At 49.3% G+C, this 18,508-nt stretch overlaps 1 protein-coding gene across 5 annotated transcripts in view; it reads left to right on the top strand.

The window, feature by feature from the left end:
- The window catches only part of RAB22A (RAB22A, member RAS oncogene family), a 66,306-nt gene that overhangs the window by 24,070 nt on the left and 23,728 nt on the right, over positions 1-18,508 (top strand). For all 5 annotated transcript variants that reach the window (XM_045053452.1, XM_011280764.4, XM_011280763.4 and 2 more), the window contains exon 3: positions 10,486-10,567. In XM_045053452.1, the coding sequence (XP_044909387.1) occupies positions 10,486-10,567 (82 nt within the window). The remainder of the gene's footprint in view (positions 1-10,485; positions 10,568-18,508) is intronic.

Below are 18,508 nucleotides of genomic sequence, written 5' to 3'. Positions count from 1 at the left end.
TCCAAAAACAATCAAAACTACTCTGTGAAGTTGAAGTCACAATGGTTTGTGTGGCATGGGTAGAAGAACGAACTAAAAATGGGCAGGAGGGAACTTTCTGGGGTGATGGAGGTGTTCTCTGGTTTGGGGCAATAGTGATAAGGGTATATGAACTGTCAAAACTCATTGAACCTAAAACCTGTGCCCTGTTTTTTAGTTTACTTATTTATTATTATTACTTAATTATTACTTATTACTTAATTATACTTCAACAAAATATATGTTTCTGTATTTTCAAAGCCCTGTGTTATCGGTACTGAAGTTCTTCCCAGTTTTCAAACGAGAGAGTTGGGGCAGAGAGAGGTCTGTTGACTTGCTCAGTGATACACAGTTCGTGGCGAAAGCTGGGTGGTCTGGCTTAACGGTCCGCACCCTTGCCCGGCGCCCTCATCTCGTACCCTGGCCCGGCAGTTCCCTGTCATGGACTTTATCCTTCAGATAAACTCACATTAGTTCCACACAACAAAGTTAATAATTGTGCAAGGTTAGTCATCGCAGATATTGCTGATCAGTAGGGGTCTGGTTATATGATTTATGGTGCAGTCATTCAATAGAATATGATAAAGGGCAAGAGCCAGCTTGAGAAAAGCTTACGTATTTTTTTTAATTAAAAAATTTTTTTAATATTTATTTATTTTTGAGAGAGAGAGAGAGCGCGAGCAGGGGAGGGACAGAGAGAGGGAGACACAGGATCCGAAGCAGGCTCCAGGCTGCGAGCTGTCAGCACAGAGCCCGACATGGGGCTCAAACTCACAAATGGTGAGATCATGACCTGAGCCAGAGTCGGACGCTTAACCGACTGAGCCACCCAGGCGCCCCTGGAAAACCTTATGTATTTATATTGGATGATCTCCTAGGTATAGGGTAGAGTGGAGACAAATCAAAGGTACGGACTACATGCTACCATCTGTATTAAAAATAATGAAAGTACAAGGGACACTGTATATACCTGTGCTTGTGGAAACCCGAAGCATTTCTGAAAGGAGACTTAAGAAGCGGTGACATGAGCTTCCAGGGAGAGGAATTGAAGATCTGGGCAGAAGGGGTGGGAGGGAGACGTTCCAGCAGGCACCTGTTCCGTACATCTTGCGTAATGAAGCATATGAGTCTATATTACCTATTCAAAAAAATGAATGAATACAATTCCAATTTGGAAATGACTGAAATAGGTCATCACCCACCTATTTGCCTGAGCTGACAGAAGCCGGCCTCGGACTCCTCAGAACTGTCCCTCTCCCTCACGGCAGTCAATGCCCTGTGGCTTGTGTGTGTCAGCCTCAACGTGTCCCTCCCTTTCCATCAAGCCTACCCTGTCTTTCTCCTGGATCATTTCTCTCCCTCCCTTCCTTCCTTGCTTCCTTATTTACTCCCCTGCCTTCTTTGCCATCCCTGCCCGTTTTCCCTCCGTCTTATCCGTGCCCTCGCTCTCTGGTGTCCCCCAGGTTTTGCCTGCATACCCACGCCTGCTTCTGCCCTGCGAGCTCCTTAAAAGCAGAAGTCCATCTCGCTCATGCATGGCTTATTCAAGGCCTGGTATCTGACAGAGGGACCCAAAGCTCTGTTGCCTGCTTCCAGAATTCACCTCTAAAACAGGTCTGATAACAACATCCCTTCCCCTTCGGGGGCCCCCCCTTGACCTCTAGCTGTCTTTCCCAAACACCATCTGTAAGTGACTTGTGATGGTGCAGAGGAACATTTTAAGTTTCTATCAGGTGTCTTACGGTCTCTCAGTCCGTGAAACCAGCGGGCTTTTAATTTCACCAACATTACTGCTTAGACAGACAAGGCAAAGTTAAGAAATAGGAGAGTGATTTTTCTTTTTTACCGTATTCAGTAGTGAGTGACACAGATGGATCACGGGGCAGAAGTGATGGTGGTGGAGCTCTGGCCTTTGGGGAGCTGCTCGCTTACAGGAAACGGGGGGGCCTCCCACGGGGTAGACGCTTATCACTGTGGAGAGTACAGTGGCTTCTGTCCCCAGCCTACCTGGAGCCTTTTCTGTGGTTCCCCGTCGGCACGTACCACCCCCCCCCCCCCCCCGCCCAGTCTAACCATGCAGAACCCCTGGGATTCTTCCCGTACGTTAACAATTTTGTGCTTTTGTTCCTGCTGTTTATCTTTATAGAATGTGACCCCCTTCTCCCTTGGGTCCTGTGTCCCTATCAGCTGGGCAGACTCCCTCCTTAACTTGTAGGTTTAGCCCAGACTTCACCTCTTCTCTGAAGTCCTTGTTAGTGTATTAGTTTCTTGTTGCTTCTCTGACAAGTTACAGCAACCTTAACTGGCTCACGGGAACACAGGTTTGTCATTTTATGGTTCTGAAAGTCGGAAGTCTGACACCTGATTCACTGGCCGAAACTCAGGCTGTTGGAGTAACTGGTTCCTTCCAGAGCCTCTGAGGGAAGACTCTGTTCCCTTGCCTTTTTCAGTTTCTGGTGGCTGCCTTAGTTTGGGGTTCTTTTGCCCATCCGTCTTCAGGACACATTGTCCTGGCCTCTGCCTTCGTCTTCACATCACCTTCTTCCCTGGCCCCGCCTCCTCCATCCCTTACAAGGACCCTTGTGATTTCATTGGGCCCATCAGGATCATCCAGGATCTTCACCCCATCGCAAGATTCTTAACCACATCTGCAAGATCCCTTCTGCCACGGAAGGTAACATAATCACAGGTTCTGGGATTGGGGTGTGGACATTCTGCGGGGGTAGGAGCATTATTCAGCCTCCCACACCTGGCATCACCGCTTTCCTGGGTACTTAGATTTGGCTTTCCCTTTGTACCCCCACAACTCTGCCTTCAGGATCTCTCAGAATATCTGCCTTGTAATTATCTGTTCACCTGACCGGTCCTCCCACCGTGAGCCTCCTGGGGGCAGGGGTGGAGGTGCACTCATGTGGCCTGCCCAGTATTCCTGCCGTGCGGTAGAAGGCCACGTGTTTGAGGGAGTAGACGACCCAGTGCAAGACGGCATCACAGGGCCGTGCTTCCAAGGACAGGGTCAGGGGCCTGGCCACCTGGCCAAGGATCCTAGCCGTGCCACTCACTGGCTCTGTCCCCCCATGTCTTGTCTGCAAATTGCTGAGGAAGAGTCAGACCCAACTCAGAGACGCACAGTAAGGACTAAATGGGTCACACATGTAAAAGTATGAGAATCCCCTGGAGTGCCTGGGTGGCTCAGTCAGTTGAGCATCTGACTCTTGATTTCGGCTCAGGTCTTGATCTCACAGTTCACAGGATGGGGCCCCTCACAGAATCTGCTTGGGATTCTCCCCCTCTCTCTGCCCCTCCCCTGCTTGTGCGTGCATGCGTGCGTTCTCTCTCTCTCTCTCTCTCTCTCTCTCTCTCTCTCTCTCTCTCTCAAAATAAGTAAATAATCTTTAAAAAAAAAAAAAAAGCATGAAAATCCTTGATAGTAAAGAACACTGAACCCTGTCAGGATAGCTAGCTTCATCACTGTTATTGTTAATTTTATTGTTTATGATATGGAAGCTTTTATATTACTGTAAGTTCTTGACAAACTTAGGAAAGAGGAGGCTAAATTGTTACTAAATTTAGTTAGCTTTATGTTTAAAGCAATGTTTTCCTGGGTGCCTGGGTGGCTCAGTCGGTTAAGTGTTCGGTTCGATTTCAGCTCAGGTCATGATCTCACAGTTTGTGGAGTCAAGCCCCCCATCAGGCTCTGTACTGATAGTGTGGAACCTGCTTGGGATTCTCTCTCTCCTGCTGTCTCTGCCCCTACCCTGTTAGCGCACGCTCTCTCTCTCTCCATCTCTCCAAAATAAATAAAAACATTAGAACTTTAGAAAAAAATAATAAAGTAATGTTTTCCTTGGTTTTAAATATTTTTTCAAAAGTTGTTAAAATGACAAAAGCATAGAAAGCCCTAAGGGATTTGCCTAGGGTGACAGCGGACCTGTGGAGCAAACCATCCACGCTGTGCAGTGACTGCCAAGAAGGAAGAACCACGCGGAGGGGTCGTAACCCTCAGACCTTGTCAGCCTAAGAGACACTAGTGTTTGAAGGAGCGGTTAGAGATAGTCCTGACCACAGAGCCCACTTAAGTAACTGAACTTATGGATACTCAGAGACTTCTGGCTCTTTGAAGCCACGCCAACAGGAGACGCACGTGCCCTTCCATCCACTTAATTCTCACCGAGCGCCCATCAAGTGCCTTGTGCCATCCACAGCTCTTTCCGAGACCCCCGGTGTGTCTACTAGAGGAACTGCTAAATTTCATGTACTTCAGGTTTCTCATGTCTCAATCTTGGCGCATCAGTGGCCTTTCTATGACTATACATTACCCGGAGATCCGAGCATTGTTTGCGTGAAATTTAGAGTCGGCTAAGACATACTGAGTTGCTCATCCTTCAAAGGCACCACATAGCATCATAGGGATGAGCCTCCCATGTGCCATTCCAAGAAAGGGGCTGGTCAAAAGAGGTATGGGAATGTGGTGGCGGGCACGCCCGTGTGCCGAGAGAGCTAACCAAGTCTACTCCAGTTAAAGGCACTTTTGAGATACCTCGTGGCAAGTATTCTCATTGGGAACACGTACTCCGGCCAAAGATCACGACTACTTGGTGTGCATAGAAGTCGTATTTTTAGAATGTCATGAAAAATGGAGAAGTATATGAAAGGCATTCTAGCTTTAGGAAATAATGCTAGTGGGGATTTTAGATTAAAGAGGTAATAAGATCTGCCTAGCAGAGTGAAGAGAGATGGTTTAGTAGTGAAAAATAAGGTTATCAGACAAGTAAATGGCAGGCTGGAAAATAAAAATGTATCATTTGGATGGCAGGAAGCCATTGCCTGTTTTTCAAAAAGCGAGATACTGAAGTTATCAGACCGTCCGCATCATTTCACTTGAAGGCGAGAGGAGCGACCCTGCAGCGTGAGTGGTGATGGGAGGGACAAATTGTTGTAGTCCTGCTCCAAGATTAGGGTCCAATTTGGGAATTTATCTCGGGGGTTAAGGTTCAAGTATAGATCAAATATAAAATGAAGAAGCAGACAGTTCTACAAAACCGGATGCAAGTAACGAAGGACAAAGAGCAGTTGCCGACCAGTCCGTGTCCTGTGGAAGGCAGACACGGTGCTCCGATGGAGCACGCCGAGTTTGGTGCTGTTGCGCGGCGTGTGGAGTAAGCCCTGTGTTCCCTGTACGTGTGACACGGTGGTGAAGCATCTGGGTCGTTTACAGCTTGGCGAGGCTTGGTCACATGTACAAAAGTGCTGTCGTCAACAGAGAAACATGTGAATCTTGGGGAGGGGTTCGTTGGGGTGAGTCATGCAGGAGACCTTCTGCCCCAGGGCCAGCCCGGGGCTCCGCTGGGGTCACTTGGGGGAGACACGGGCGACACCCCCCCCCCCGGGTCTGGCCCTAAGTCCTGGTGTTACCGCTGCGTAGACTAATCAAACCCAAAGGCTGAAGAGGAAGAACTAGCTCTCACAGGTGTGATAGGCCAAGATTTCAGATCGACACAAATCAACAGAGATGCCCGTTGTAATGAAGAGGCCCTTGGGGGGCTCCGGGGAAGAGAGGAGAGGTGGGGGAGAGCTCCCGACTCCGCACATGAAGCAGCAGCAGAAAGAGCCCGTAGAGCGCCACCGCTTTCTCTTCGGCAGGACCCCAGAGGTCCCAGTGGAGGAGGGCACCGTAATTCTTCACGACGCCCCCCCCCCCCCCGGATTGCCTGTTGGCTGGCACTGAGCTGAGCGCCTGTGGCCGAGCAGGAGTGGGCAGGGAGGACTTCCCGGGCAGAGTCAGCCCTGTGCTGTCGAGCCTCATGCCCCCCCCCCCCCCGTCTGCAAGGGCGCTCACCTGGCTGCGGTTGAAGGGCCGGGGTCCCCTGTAATTTCAGCTGTCCCCGCACTTCCGAAGTGCTGGGCCAAGATGCCCTGGTCCTGGTGAAGTGATGGATGGCAGAGTGGTTTATGGCAACACGGTAAATGTTTTGTCCGAAATCTAGGGGGGAGGTGAGGAAGATACCCCCGTTACAGAGGAGGAGCTACAACGAGGCCCCTGAACCGGGCTTCCATTTTCCTCAGGGGACTCACACATTGCACAGGCAAATTAAAACAAAAAACAACACGCAAACAAGCCGGTCAGACGTGGCGCACAGATAGGTAGTAGGCGTCCCGGAGACCAACGGGGTGGGGTGCAGTTTGCAGGGCGGAAGCCGCCTGGTTTCGGGGCACTGCGCAGGCTTCTGGGATCATTGGCAATCGAGCCAAGGTGGGAAGAATAAGGACTCTAGCCATGGGTCAGCTGAGGGAAGAGTACTGCAGGAAAAGGGGCCGCCGGTGTGAAGGCAGAAGCAGGAACGGTTGGAAGGATCTGAGACCGGGAGCAGAAGACCACGTGGCTGCAGCGGCCCGGACGGGATGTGCCAGATCGGGGTCGGGCAGCGCGACGGAAAAGACCTCTCTGACTTTCCCGAGGTGAGAAAGACGGAAGTCACGGCCAGTGTGAAGGGCGGTGTGTTTGTTCTCAAGTTGGGAGGGCTGACTGGGGAACACTTTGGGGGACTGAGGGCTTATGACCTTTGTTGTCTCTGAGAAGGCCGAACCAAGCTGCTGCCCGAAAGGGAGCGGAGCGGGGGTGGAGGGGACTGGAAAGCAGTCGCAGCAAATCATGACGAGTAATTAGGAGTAGTTGCTATGTGGAACGAGAGGCCACAGAGTGCCGCGGCTCTAAAAGGACAGTCTCCGCACTGGTCCACGCAGCTCTGAGGCTCTCCTCCAGCAAGGCAGTCCCCCCCCAGCCCCCTGCCCACCGCCAGAGGGGACCAGGTGCAGGGGCCGCTTGGGGCCCTCGGCCCTTCCCTGCTTCCGCCGGTACCACAACCTTTGTTTCACCCACGGAGATACAGGGTTAAGTTGGGAGTGGATTTGGGTGCTCCCCATGGATTGGTGTCAGCACATGGGAGCCTTAGGGGACCTGACTGGGAGCACGCAGGCCTGGAAAGGCACCGGGCAGCGTGACTTGACTTGGCTGCGCCACACTGTCACGGCACTTACTGGCCTCCCGGGGAAAGGGAGCCCCTCCTTTCGGTGACTGGCTTCAGCTTTTCTGGTGCTAGCCAGGCGGGGAGTTCGGTACCTCTCCGTGGGCGTCCGTGTGGGTGAGCGGGCGCGTGTGCTTGTGGACGTGTGCCCGCACTCACGGACATTAGAACCAAACGCAGTGACCTTTGTGACCAGGGGGTGGGTCTCTGGCCCCGGTCCACCCCCTCCCTCTCCTCTGGGATTTGGCACATTCAATCTGGTGCCCGTGGCCAGGGATGCAGCTGCGCATCTGTCTGGTCCATTCCAGAATGGTCCTCGCCCCACACTAGCTAGAGATGGATGGGGAGAGAACAGGAAAAACCACTCCCTGATTTGTAAGTCACACGAAGCCATAGTCGAACTCTGATAGGCCGATGTCATTCCTGTGTGCTGGTTCGAAGGACAGCAGCAGAGCCAGAGCGGTGAGAAAGCCGGGGACTGTGAAGGCAGACCCCAGACCTTGCTTGCACTGGTTAGGGAATCCCGGGTCGCCTCGGCTGGAGGGGAGGGAGCAGCTCTGGGCCCGGAGATGATAGTCACACGAGACTCATTCAGAGTGGAAGGCCAGGTCACCTCCCCAGCCACCCTCTCTTCTCTGGGGCCCTCCACTTCCGGTTGACTTCTGAGGCCCGTCCCATCCATCCACTCCTTTAGTTCCTTGAATCTCATCCACATCAGCCCCCTCCCTCCATCTCCTGCCTCTGGCTCCCTGGTGTAACTCCCCCCCCCCCGCCACCCGGAGACCTCTCCTAAGGCAGACATCAAAGGATGCCCTAAGAGGGTCTTCCCAAAGGGTGCTTGCTCAGACACTGTCACTATGTCAGAGTTCGTTTCTTTGCTTCTCTCTTGTCTTCAGACTGTAAGGGGCAGGGATTGTAACTCAGCGCCACCTGCACCCCCCAGCACACTGGGGAATGTAAGTATGTTCAGTGATAACAGACAGTAGACCAAAGGGGTGTGATGAACTAAGCGTTAACTTGTTTGTTGCAGATGTGATCCAGGTCTCAAGGGCAGGCTCTGGAGCTGCTGTGGGCTGGGAAGTCATATGTGCTTTGAAATGTCCGCTACTTGAGTGCCCAGCATCTGGTGGGCCTGGGGTGCTGGGGGCCAATGAGGAAACTCGACCTTCTGGTGCGCCATCAGTGGGTGTTCTCGATGAATGAGACGCTGCATTCGCGCTGTCCAGCCCTTGCCAATATGCTTGCTTCTCGTAAGAAAAAGCCCGGAGACTTTTCTGGGTGGCCGAGACAGAAGGACAGATGAGACTCCTACAGACACGAAGAACAAGAAGCCAGCAGATGTGGCTGCAAGAAGACCTCACTTGAGCTTGCAGAGCTCAGTTGACTTGCCAGAGCTCCGTGTAGACAAGAAGGAGGTGTGTCAAGAGTGATGACGGTGGGGAGCCGGGAGAGTGGTCTCGGGTCAGACAGGAAGTTGGATTTAATCTGTCAGATTCTTAGGTTGCATCGCAGCTGCCATTTTACGTGTCTTTCACCTGAGTAGCGAACCCGTGTATTCGTTAAAGGAGAAATCGTTGGCGGATGGGTTGAGCTTTGGGGAATTCTGATTCTGGAATGAAACATTCCCTTTTAATTGTTGCATATACCTTTCTCATCTTTCTGTCTCCTTGAAGCATATTTCTTCTCTTGCTCTTTGAGCGGCCAAAATGGATGTGTTGGGTGCGTTGGTTCTGTTCACAGGCCTCTATTGGATGCCTGTTGTCACTCTTAAATGTAACACCACAGCCGTAATTGATGGAGAGTTGAGCTGTAAGCTTTTAGGACTAATTGCAGAGTCTAAACTAAAACATTTCCTGGAGCTGCCTTTAAATAATAATAATAATACCTTGTATAGGTATAGTGCTTTACAATTTACAAAGCACTTCCCCATGCCTCATAGCATTTAATCTTCACAAGAAACACTGCTTTTTGAATGCTCAGATCTTTCCTAAGTGAGAGATCACGTCGCACATCCTGATTTAATCATGGTGGGTCGTCAGAAGTTTTTGATACGATAACCATTTATCGAGCACCGTCTATGCATAAAGCACTTTACTAAGGATACCAAGGGGTAAATTTCCAGTAAATAAATATCCAGTAAATAGTACCTGTCCAATAAATGTGATCTTGCTTCCTCATCACAGTCACTATTCCAGAGGCTGCTTGCTAAACCATAAACTGATATAAATATTGCCAGGCATTCATTGTATTAGAGTTTAAGTTTTTAAAACTAAGGATTCTGATACTTCTCTAAACTCCGTGATTCTTCAGAAAGTCATTCTATGGATTTCAGCTTGCACTTTCTTAAAGAACTTGCACAATTAACTCGAATCTCAAAAAATATTTCAGACATCCTGTGTATTTGAAAATGCCTAGCCATCGCATTCATGTCCTGATTAAGATGATTAGAGTAGGATTCTAAGAGTACGACTTGGCCCTCGGCCCCAGAAGGCTTGTTATCCAGTACAAAAGAAAGCGTAATCATCTCTGGGTTCTGCCAGCAGCCTGATAGGCCACGTGGAGGAGCCTGGGGGACAAAGGACTTCCCAGGAGGGAGCTGTCTGCCTGGGATGCGCCTGGAAGATAACACTGGAGCTGAGCCCGGCCCCAGGACTTTGAGCCTGTGTCCAGGAGCCCCTGGAGTGTCCAGGCATATGCTCTGGGCCACCGTGGCTCCTCACAGGATCTCCAAAGAGGAGAAGACCCCCAAACGATAGGGACCTTCCAAGGCCTTGGGGCAGAGTGGTCTCTCAGAGTGAGTGACCTACCCACCGTCCCTCCTTCCCCATCGAGGGCGGGGTCAGGCCCAGAGGGCTGGTGTGGCCCACCGGGTCAGCTGGAACTCGGAAGTGGCCCCCAGGTCATCATGTCCTCGGCCGTCCTCTTGCTCCTTGTTTGGCACCTGAATTTTATTAACTCTAGTGTTGCACGACCTCTCACTCAGCTACTTGTATAGTCGTGTGGTTGGGGAATGGGGAGCGCAAACCGCAACGGCCTATTATTTTTTATTAGTGCACTCCCTTCCTGGACACACGGGTTTTTTTAGAAAGTTTTCCCGTGATACCATCTTTGTTAATAACAGCTTCTGTGTAGTTTACAAGGGAGGTCCATATCTAGATTACCAGATCGTCTCTTGGTTCTTTTGATAAGGAGCTTAGGCAATCCCAAACCAAAGAACTCTGGGGCAGATGTGCCGAATGCTTTCTTTTGACCCAGCATGTGCAGCTAGCGTCCGAGCCTCCCATAAATACTCCAGAGAGGGCCACAATTAGGAGATGGGGTGGAGCGGGAGTGTGAGCTTAAGTCTAAGTGATGTTTCCAACTGGGGCTGGCGTCGTGCTTTAAATAAAAGTATTTTACTTCTAAATAAAAGTGTTCTGATCATTTAGGTCTCTCTTTATAGGGCATCTTTTATGACCAAGACTGTCCAGTACCAAAATGAGCTACACAAATTCCTAATCTGGGACACAGCTGGACAAGAACGAGTAAGTTGCCCTTTAATTTACTATGTGTTCTTCTGAGGCCCACAGTAAAGCTCCGACCGAACTGTCATTGTCCCCATCATTCCACGTCACTCACTTCTCTCCTGCGCACCAGAGACGCATTTATTTCCATTTGCGTGGGCCAGCCTTTTTCTTTTCAATTAGAGCCACAAAGTCCACTGATGGAGAAAGTGATAATGGGCACTGAGGGCATTTTTATACTTTTTAGTGTCTCGGAGTAAATGCTGACTAACAGGCCTGATAAAATCCCACTCAGAGCATTGTGTGTAATTTGGGGCTCCGTCCTCTAGCAAAGATATAAAAGAATTAGTGGTAGAAAGGGAGAGTTAAGCACATCTCATTTATAGCTGCCTTTTAAAAGCTAAAGAGGGAACTTTACAGCATATAAACTTTGAGGTTTAAGTGAAACGGATGAGCTAACACGGAGCTGAGCAATAGGTAGTTAATAAACGCCTGACGATAAAATTGTCCGAGATGGTTCTCTGCATAAGGAAGAGCCTGAACCAGGGGTGGGGCCCAGGCCAGGGCATCCTGTGCAGAATGGGATTTCCTGAGGCCCACCCGTATCGGACTGGGGTGGGAAGGCAGGGAAGGGGACAGACACTTCCCTGCTGCCTCGTTTTCCCTCTGGGCTCCGTGTCTGATTTCCCTGTCGAGGGGCCTCTGGCAGCCACCCCATTATTCAGCTGCTGTTTAATTTTGTTTTCAAGCAGTACTATCAAAACAGAACATCTGATGGATGCACGGTGCTATCGTAAGCTCTTAAAAGGGTAGCAGAAGTAACCAGGAGAAATAGTCTGTCGTCACGGTCTTATCTAAGACGCCATAGATACCTCGTACGCTAACAGATCTGACAAGAGTCGTCACAGACAAATGGAGGAAGACAAAACAAGCCATTACTGTTGTCCTAGACGTAGACACCATACATTTGTACAGATTTCACGTCTTAAGTTGGCTCTGTTTGGTTTCTTCTGTCGTTTTCTTGTTTGTTTTTTAACGCTGGATGTCGTGCCCTGCGTCCAATTACTCATCTGAGATATGTCTGCCTCACCTCCCACTCCCCACTCCTACTCTGTTTGTGTTGCGCATCTAGAATGGAGCAGTTAGGACAGCTAGACCTTTGCTAACCATCACTCTCCCAGCCTTCACAAGCGTGGCTTCCCGTAGCCTTTGTGAATGTATCTGTAGACACAGCCCTGGCGTCTGTCCTATTAGCCAAGAACGCCTGTGGCTCTTCGTACCAATAATATATGTACCTTTCACTGAATCCCCAAGTTCCAATTACCCCCTCCCATATATTTGATGATCCAGCAAAACCCTCATCATAAAGAATCATGCTAGAATATAGATTCCATTATACTTTGAATCAGAGCCTGTCCTAGGATACACCGTGATGTATAACATCTCTTTTTTCTAGAACATAAAAAAAGAATAACACAGCACTTTACGCCTCTCCCTTACCGCTACCATAATAGCAGGTTCTTTTAAGTTTTGTAATTAGCTGGCTCGCCTGCCTCTTGTTGCCCCACTTGTGATTGATTCTGCGGCGGGGTAGTTGCTCCCGGATGCCAGTCTACCTCCCCCTGACCCGAAGCTGGGGGCTGGCTTAGGGGATGGGCGGCGGGCGGACGGGCAGGGCTGGGGAGAGCCGCCCCGTGGAACCCCGTGCCGTGGAGACCGTCGGGAGAGGAACGCCAGCTACGGGGCAGGAGTGACATCCAAGCCAGCCAGGCCGCACGGGGTTTAAGAAAAGCAAAACATCTGACAGCCGACCACAGACGGTTGAAATGCTGTGAGCCTCCTACGAGACCCGTCCGTGGGCTCGCTCTGACTGCCAGCTTGTCCTGGGCGAGGCCTTTAAGACCTGAGTGTGCCACACTCGGCCAGACTCCATTTTCGTCACTTCCCCCCAGTTTAACTTTGGGACCAGGCTGCTTATGGTCCTCCACCATGCCATGTGGTCCCCTCCCCTCGTCCCTGTGCACTGTTGTTCCCTCGGCTCGGAATACCCTCCCTCCCACTTGAGCCGAGAAAGCTCATATCCAGCCTTCCAAACTCACCTCCGATGTCACCTCAAGGGGGGCTTTCCTAGCAGCCCTGCTCTTCTCAGAGAAGTGACCGCGTTGCCGCCTGCCCCCGTTGCTCACACCCGAGTCTGGAAGTCGCCTCGGACGCGTCCTTCCTCAGCTGCCCTCACATTTTGCTCATCCCGCGTGCCGGGCAGCTGTGTCTTCTGAATGTACGTCACATACGGTCACCTCCCTCCACCTCTCCTGCCAGCGCTCCGCTCTCCGCCACCTGTGACTCACAGAGGGTCCCTGTAGCCTTTTAACTGGTTCCCTGCTTCCCCCTTCCCAGCCTGCCACCCTGTGTCACTTCTCCTCACAGGACCTGGAGGGATCTTCTGAAAACGGGAATCAGACGCTACTCTCTTCCTTCAGTGGCTTCCCACTGCTTCTCTCACAATAGCCAAGGCCTACATGGCGGCCTGCAAGGTCCTGCACGGCCTGCCCTGCCTTCTAGCCCCGGTGCCCCTCCTGGCTCATCCACCCTCTCACCCGCCGAGTTCCAGCCCGCCAGCCTCCACTCAGTTCCTCAAATGCCCCAGGGCCCTGGCCTCTCAGGCCTTAGGTACATCCCTCCTTCCGCTCTCTTCCTCTGCTCAGAGCATGGCCCGCCGGCCCAGCCTGTTAGGCTCAGGTTCAGTGACACACCCTGGAGTTTTCCCTAACCCCCCTGTACCGAAGCAGGACCCCAGTGTGTGCTCCATCACTGCCCCCTGTTCATTTTCCTGAGGACCCTCGTTACAAGTTGCAGTTAGATGACCTGTCTACTGAGTTTGACAAGAGCTGGAACCAGTGTCCTTTCACTGCCCTGTTCCCGTGGCCTAGCGTAGTGCCTGACAAAGCACTGATGATCAGACGTTGGTTGAACGGATCAGTGAAGGAACTCTTCAGAGTATTTCCTTGTGTCCCACACGGTCTTTGATTGCCCCCATCCACGGGATTGTCGATTTCCTCACTTGTGTCTTCTGTTAGACTGTGAGCTCCTAGTGGGCAGAGACTGTATTCACGTCTGTGCTCTCAGCCCCTGGCACACAGTATTGATGTCAGTGGACTTATGTCATTTGACTGCCAGCCCTATCTTTGCACAGATGAGAAGGACAGATCCTCTGCCTACTGTTACCATGTGAGTATTGCATGCCTCAAATTATAAAGTTCTGGTATTTGCGTACGTATTGTTCAGTTCTCTACAGTAGTAACGTACATCATGGAACCAAAAGGCGTCATAAAATGAGAATCCTTTCTGATGAACCGACCGTTCAGACATCCTCCCCATTGGACCCTCGCATCTGTTGCTGTCTATGGTTTTGGCAGGTGGATTGTCTTTCTGATGGTCCGGTTGCAATTGATTTGCAAATTGATTTCATTACATCAACGAAAGTGATTTTGGAGAACTTCACAAATGTCATGCAAAGCCATTGACAGTAGGGATCTTGTTAAATGATGAGGAAAATACCGATAAGGATGATGATATAAGTGTTTCAGAAGATAATGATTTGTGGACCAAAGAGTTGAGCAGCCTAGGAAAAGCTGATGGAGTCCTCAGATATTTTTGCGAAAATTTCCTTTTTATGACAGGATAGGAGAGTCAAGCATGAAATGAAAGACAGACATCGTATTGTGCTAGCATATTGTTTCATCAGGAGAATCACAAGTCCTCAATCAACTTCGATGCAGTGTTCATTCAGGAAACTAGCTCGTGCTTGCGATGATAAACCCAATGTTTTCCCTAACATCACATGAAATGAAACTTGTTTTCATAATTTAAATTTATTTTCTCAAGAGAGTGCCTTTGTCAGATCTTTGTGTCACTATTTGCTATCCTAAGTGAATTCATTTGAAGTGACCTCCCTCCACCAGTCATCCTTCACTAACAAGGACGTCAGCGGTGGCATGGAGGCAGAGCCAGCAGCACGCACGCAAGCTCCACAGATCCCATAAATACCCCGGAAATGGAGAAACATTTCAGATACTTTTGCCAAGAAAGCTTCTGAACCACAATCTAATAGATGCTGTGTCCAGTCCTTAGATTTATGACTCTGAATCTTAATGTGGATTCTCCTGATGACCGTTCCCAGAGGTCAGAGCGCCAGGAAGGCACAAAGTCTGTTACTGTCCTGTTTTAAAATCGGGAAAACGTGTAGTAGCTGAGTATCATGCTAGAGCTGGGGTTGACACTCTGGCTTGTCAACCAATGCAGCCTGCTGCCTGTTTCTAGAAGTAAAGTTTTATTGATACACAACCGTACTTTTTTGTTTATGTGGTCTATAGCTACTTTCAGTAGATTTCTTTAGTAGTAGAGTTGAGTAGTTGTGACAGAGATCAAATGACCCACAAAGCCCAAAATCTTGACTGCGTGGTCTTTTCCAGAAAAAGTTTTGCCAACCTTGATCCAGACACAGATTTGGAGCAGAGATGTCCTCTGAGTGTCTTTTTAAACCACCACTTTCTTTCTTTACATCAAAAGGGTCATGGAAAGAGTTTCAGTGTCAATAACGGCAGAGTGGCTTATAAGGGACTAACCCTCCCAGAGACAACAACTATATACAAACTCTGGACAAAACATTAAAAAACAATTCTAATACCACTGCCGAAAGTAGTCTTTCGGGGACTACAGAAGGGATGGCCACGGTGAGGCTCATGTTTTTTGTAGCTTTTCCCCAGAGGCCACTCTCCAGACCATGCAGCACAAGGTAGCTAGGACTCACACAGAAAGCCCTGGTTTTTAGCTTGTGGTATTTGAGGACAGAGTTTGATGCTGCTAGAGACGCTGGGGAAAAGGGGGCGCAAATCCCAGAAAGGAAGCAACCTCTAAAATCCGCTCATGAATTCCCCTCAAGCCTCCATTTGACCCCCAGTTGCAAATGCACAGGGGAGACGCTAAGATAACTGGACGGAAAAACAACAGCTAGAGCGGTGACAAGGCTGAGCAGAGAGTCGGCCCCTACTCATCACAGGAGAAGCAGAGTCCGGAGGTGGAGTCCAGTCCTGCCTTACTGGAGAGGAGTGCCAGCACGACACCCTGGGCTTCCGCTGGAACCTCGGAAGGGCCGGGCCTTGCAGGTGAGACCACGTCCCAGACCACAAGTAGGCCCAAGTAGGCCCTCCCTCGCCACGTGTAAAAGCAACGTCAGGGCAAGCGTCCGGTATTTTAACACTCTTCAGACGGGCTAATAGAAGCCAGATAGTTTAAATATGTTCAAAGACTTCAAGGAAAAGTAGTCTTACTGACTTAACTACACATGGGGACCCTCGCACAGAAAGGAAACTAAGGATCAGACCGACAGAAATGCTGAAGCTGAAAAGCTGCAGTGCCTACGGTAGAAACTCCCCTGCACGGGCGGCAAACAGGTTAGCCAGTCAGAACAGAGAAAGAGCAGGAAATCCGAACACTGTCTCCGTACTGCTGGGACAGATCCAGACAACCTGATTTGCGCAACTAGAGACCCAGCAGTGGTGAAGAGACAGGGGAAACAAGGAGAAGATCCTCCCAAGAAAATTTCCCAGATTTGGCGAAACGCATCATCGACTCACAGATCCAGGAAGTTCCGGCAGACCTGTCAGTACAAAGAAACCACAGAGACTGCTGAAAACCGGAGTCAAAGAGGGTCACCTCGAAAGCATCAGGGACAGTAGACACACTGCAAGGAACAGCAGTGCGCGGGGGCCCCGGCTTGTCACCAAGACAGCGGCGGCTGGAAGACAGTGGGACGAGGTATCTTGAAAGGGCTGAGAGCAGAAAGATGTCCGTCTGCCAGAATTCTCTCTCAAATATGAAGTCAAAGGAATGACCTTTGTAGACGAACAAGAGCAGAGAAGACTCAGCCGCAGCCCCAGAGAGTCTGTCTGGCCAGACGGACGCACCGCCGGGTGGCAACTCGTCCCCGTGAGAATGGCTGCCGGAAAGGGTAAAGAGGAAAGTCTGTCTTCTGTTTTCTTATTTACTGGCTATGAATGTAAACATCCTAACGTTGGATCGTATGGCTTCTAGTACACGTAGACTTTGAATATTTGACAGCACAGAGACCAATGGGATTTAAAAAATTAGACTCTTGCAAGGTTCTGATATTTTATGCGAGGTGGTGCATTTTAAACTCTTAAATAAACAGTGAGAAAAAAGTGTGTATTGTAGTCACAAGAGCAACCACTTAAAAATACAAGAAGGTGTGTGGGGCGCCCGGGTGGCTGAGTCGGTCGAGCGTCCGACTTCGGCTCAGGTCACGATCCCACAGTCGTGGGTTCTAGCCCCGCATCAGGCTCTGTGCGGACAGCTCGGAGCCTGGAGCCTGCTTGGGATTCTGTCTCCTCCTCTCTCTGCCCCTCCCCACTTGTGCTCTGTCTCTCAAAAAGAAAGAAATGTAAAAAAAAAAAAAAAAAAATTTTTTTTTTTTTTTTGTAAATACAAGAAGGTGTAGCTAAAAGGCTAGTGGGCAAATTAAGATGTTAAAATTGAGTGCTAAAAATAGTGAAAAAAAAGAGGGGATGAAAGGAAAAACAGGATTGTGTTTTTAATGAAATAAATCTAAAACAAATAGCAAAATGGGAGACCTTCTAACCAGCACATAGTTCAAGCCTGGTTTGTTTGTTTTTTTTAATTTTTTTTTTCAACATTTATTTATTTTTGGGACAGAGAGAGACAGAGCATGAACGGGGGAGGGGCAGAGAGAGAGGGAGACACAGAATTGGAAACAGGCTCCAGACTCTGAGCCATCAGCCCAGAGCCTGACTCGGGGCTCGAACTCACGGACCGCGAGATCGTGACCTGGCTGAAGTCGGACGCTTAACTGACTGCACCACCCAGGCGCCCCTCAAGCCTGGTTTTTGATGCAATCTGATAACGTCTGCCTTTTAAACAGAATATTCAGTTCCTTTACCTTTAATGTACTTACTGATGTAAGAAGATTACCTTCACTGTTAAAACATAGCTTGAAAATAAGAGAATGGAAAAGCCTATTCTGTGTAAATCATAAGCAAAAGGAAATTATTGTGGTTACATCGCCATCAACAAATACCAATGAAATAGACTTGAAGACAAGAGTGATTATCAGGAATAAAGAAGGGGTGTGATAAGAGGGGCGTTAAAGAACTTTCTGTATTGAAAGAAATATTTTATATCTTGCTTGGTGTTTGCATGGATGTTGTATGTATACATATACACGTTGGTCGTTTTATCAAAACTTAAGATCTTTTATCTAACTTAAGATCTTTGCATTTCTCTACATGAATTTTACCCTTACAAATTTAAAAAGAAAACCAAAAACCCAACAACTTTATAAAGGTTGTTGCCAGTATCATACATCAAAAGTGAAAGCTAAGGGACACCTGGGTGGCTCAGTCAGTTGAGCGTCCAACTTCGGTTCAGGTCATGATCCCACAGTTCATGGGTTCGAGCCCTGAGTTGGGCTCTTGTGCTGATGGCTCAGAGCTTGGAGCCTGCTTCGGATTCTGTGTCTTCCTGTCTCTCTGCCCCTCCCAGGCTCGCTTTGTCTATGTCTCTCAAAAATAAATAAACATTAAAAAAAATTTTTTTCTTTTAAAAACGAAAGCTAAAATTATATATCCGATAAGGGGTTAATACCCAAAATATTTAAAGAACTTAACACAGTTCAGCATCCAGAAAACAGCAACGGATAATCTGATTTTAAAATGGGCAGAGGAACTGAATAGACGTTTTTCCAAAGAAGACACACAGGTGCTCAACAGACACATAGGAAGATGCTCAACATCACCAGTCACCAGGGAAACACAAATCAGAACCACAAAGAGATACCATCTCACAGCTGTCAGCATGGCTAGTCTCTAAAAACACAAGAAACAACAAGTGCTGGTGAGGATGTGGAGAAAAGGGAGCCCTCGTGCC

The sequence above is a fragment of the Felis catus genome, chromosome A3, assembly GCF_018350175.1.
Source record: "Felis catus isolate Fca126 chromosome A3, F.catus_Fca126_mat1.0, whole genome shotgun sequence".
Classification (NCBI taxonomy): Eukaryota; Metazoa; Chordata; class Mammalia; order Carnivora; family Felidae; genus Felis; species Felis catus.
Note: the sequence above shows the minus strand (reverse complement) of the source record. Positions and strands in the feature narration are given on the sequence as shown.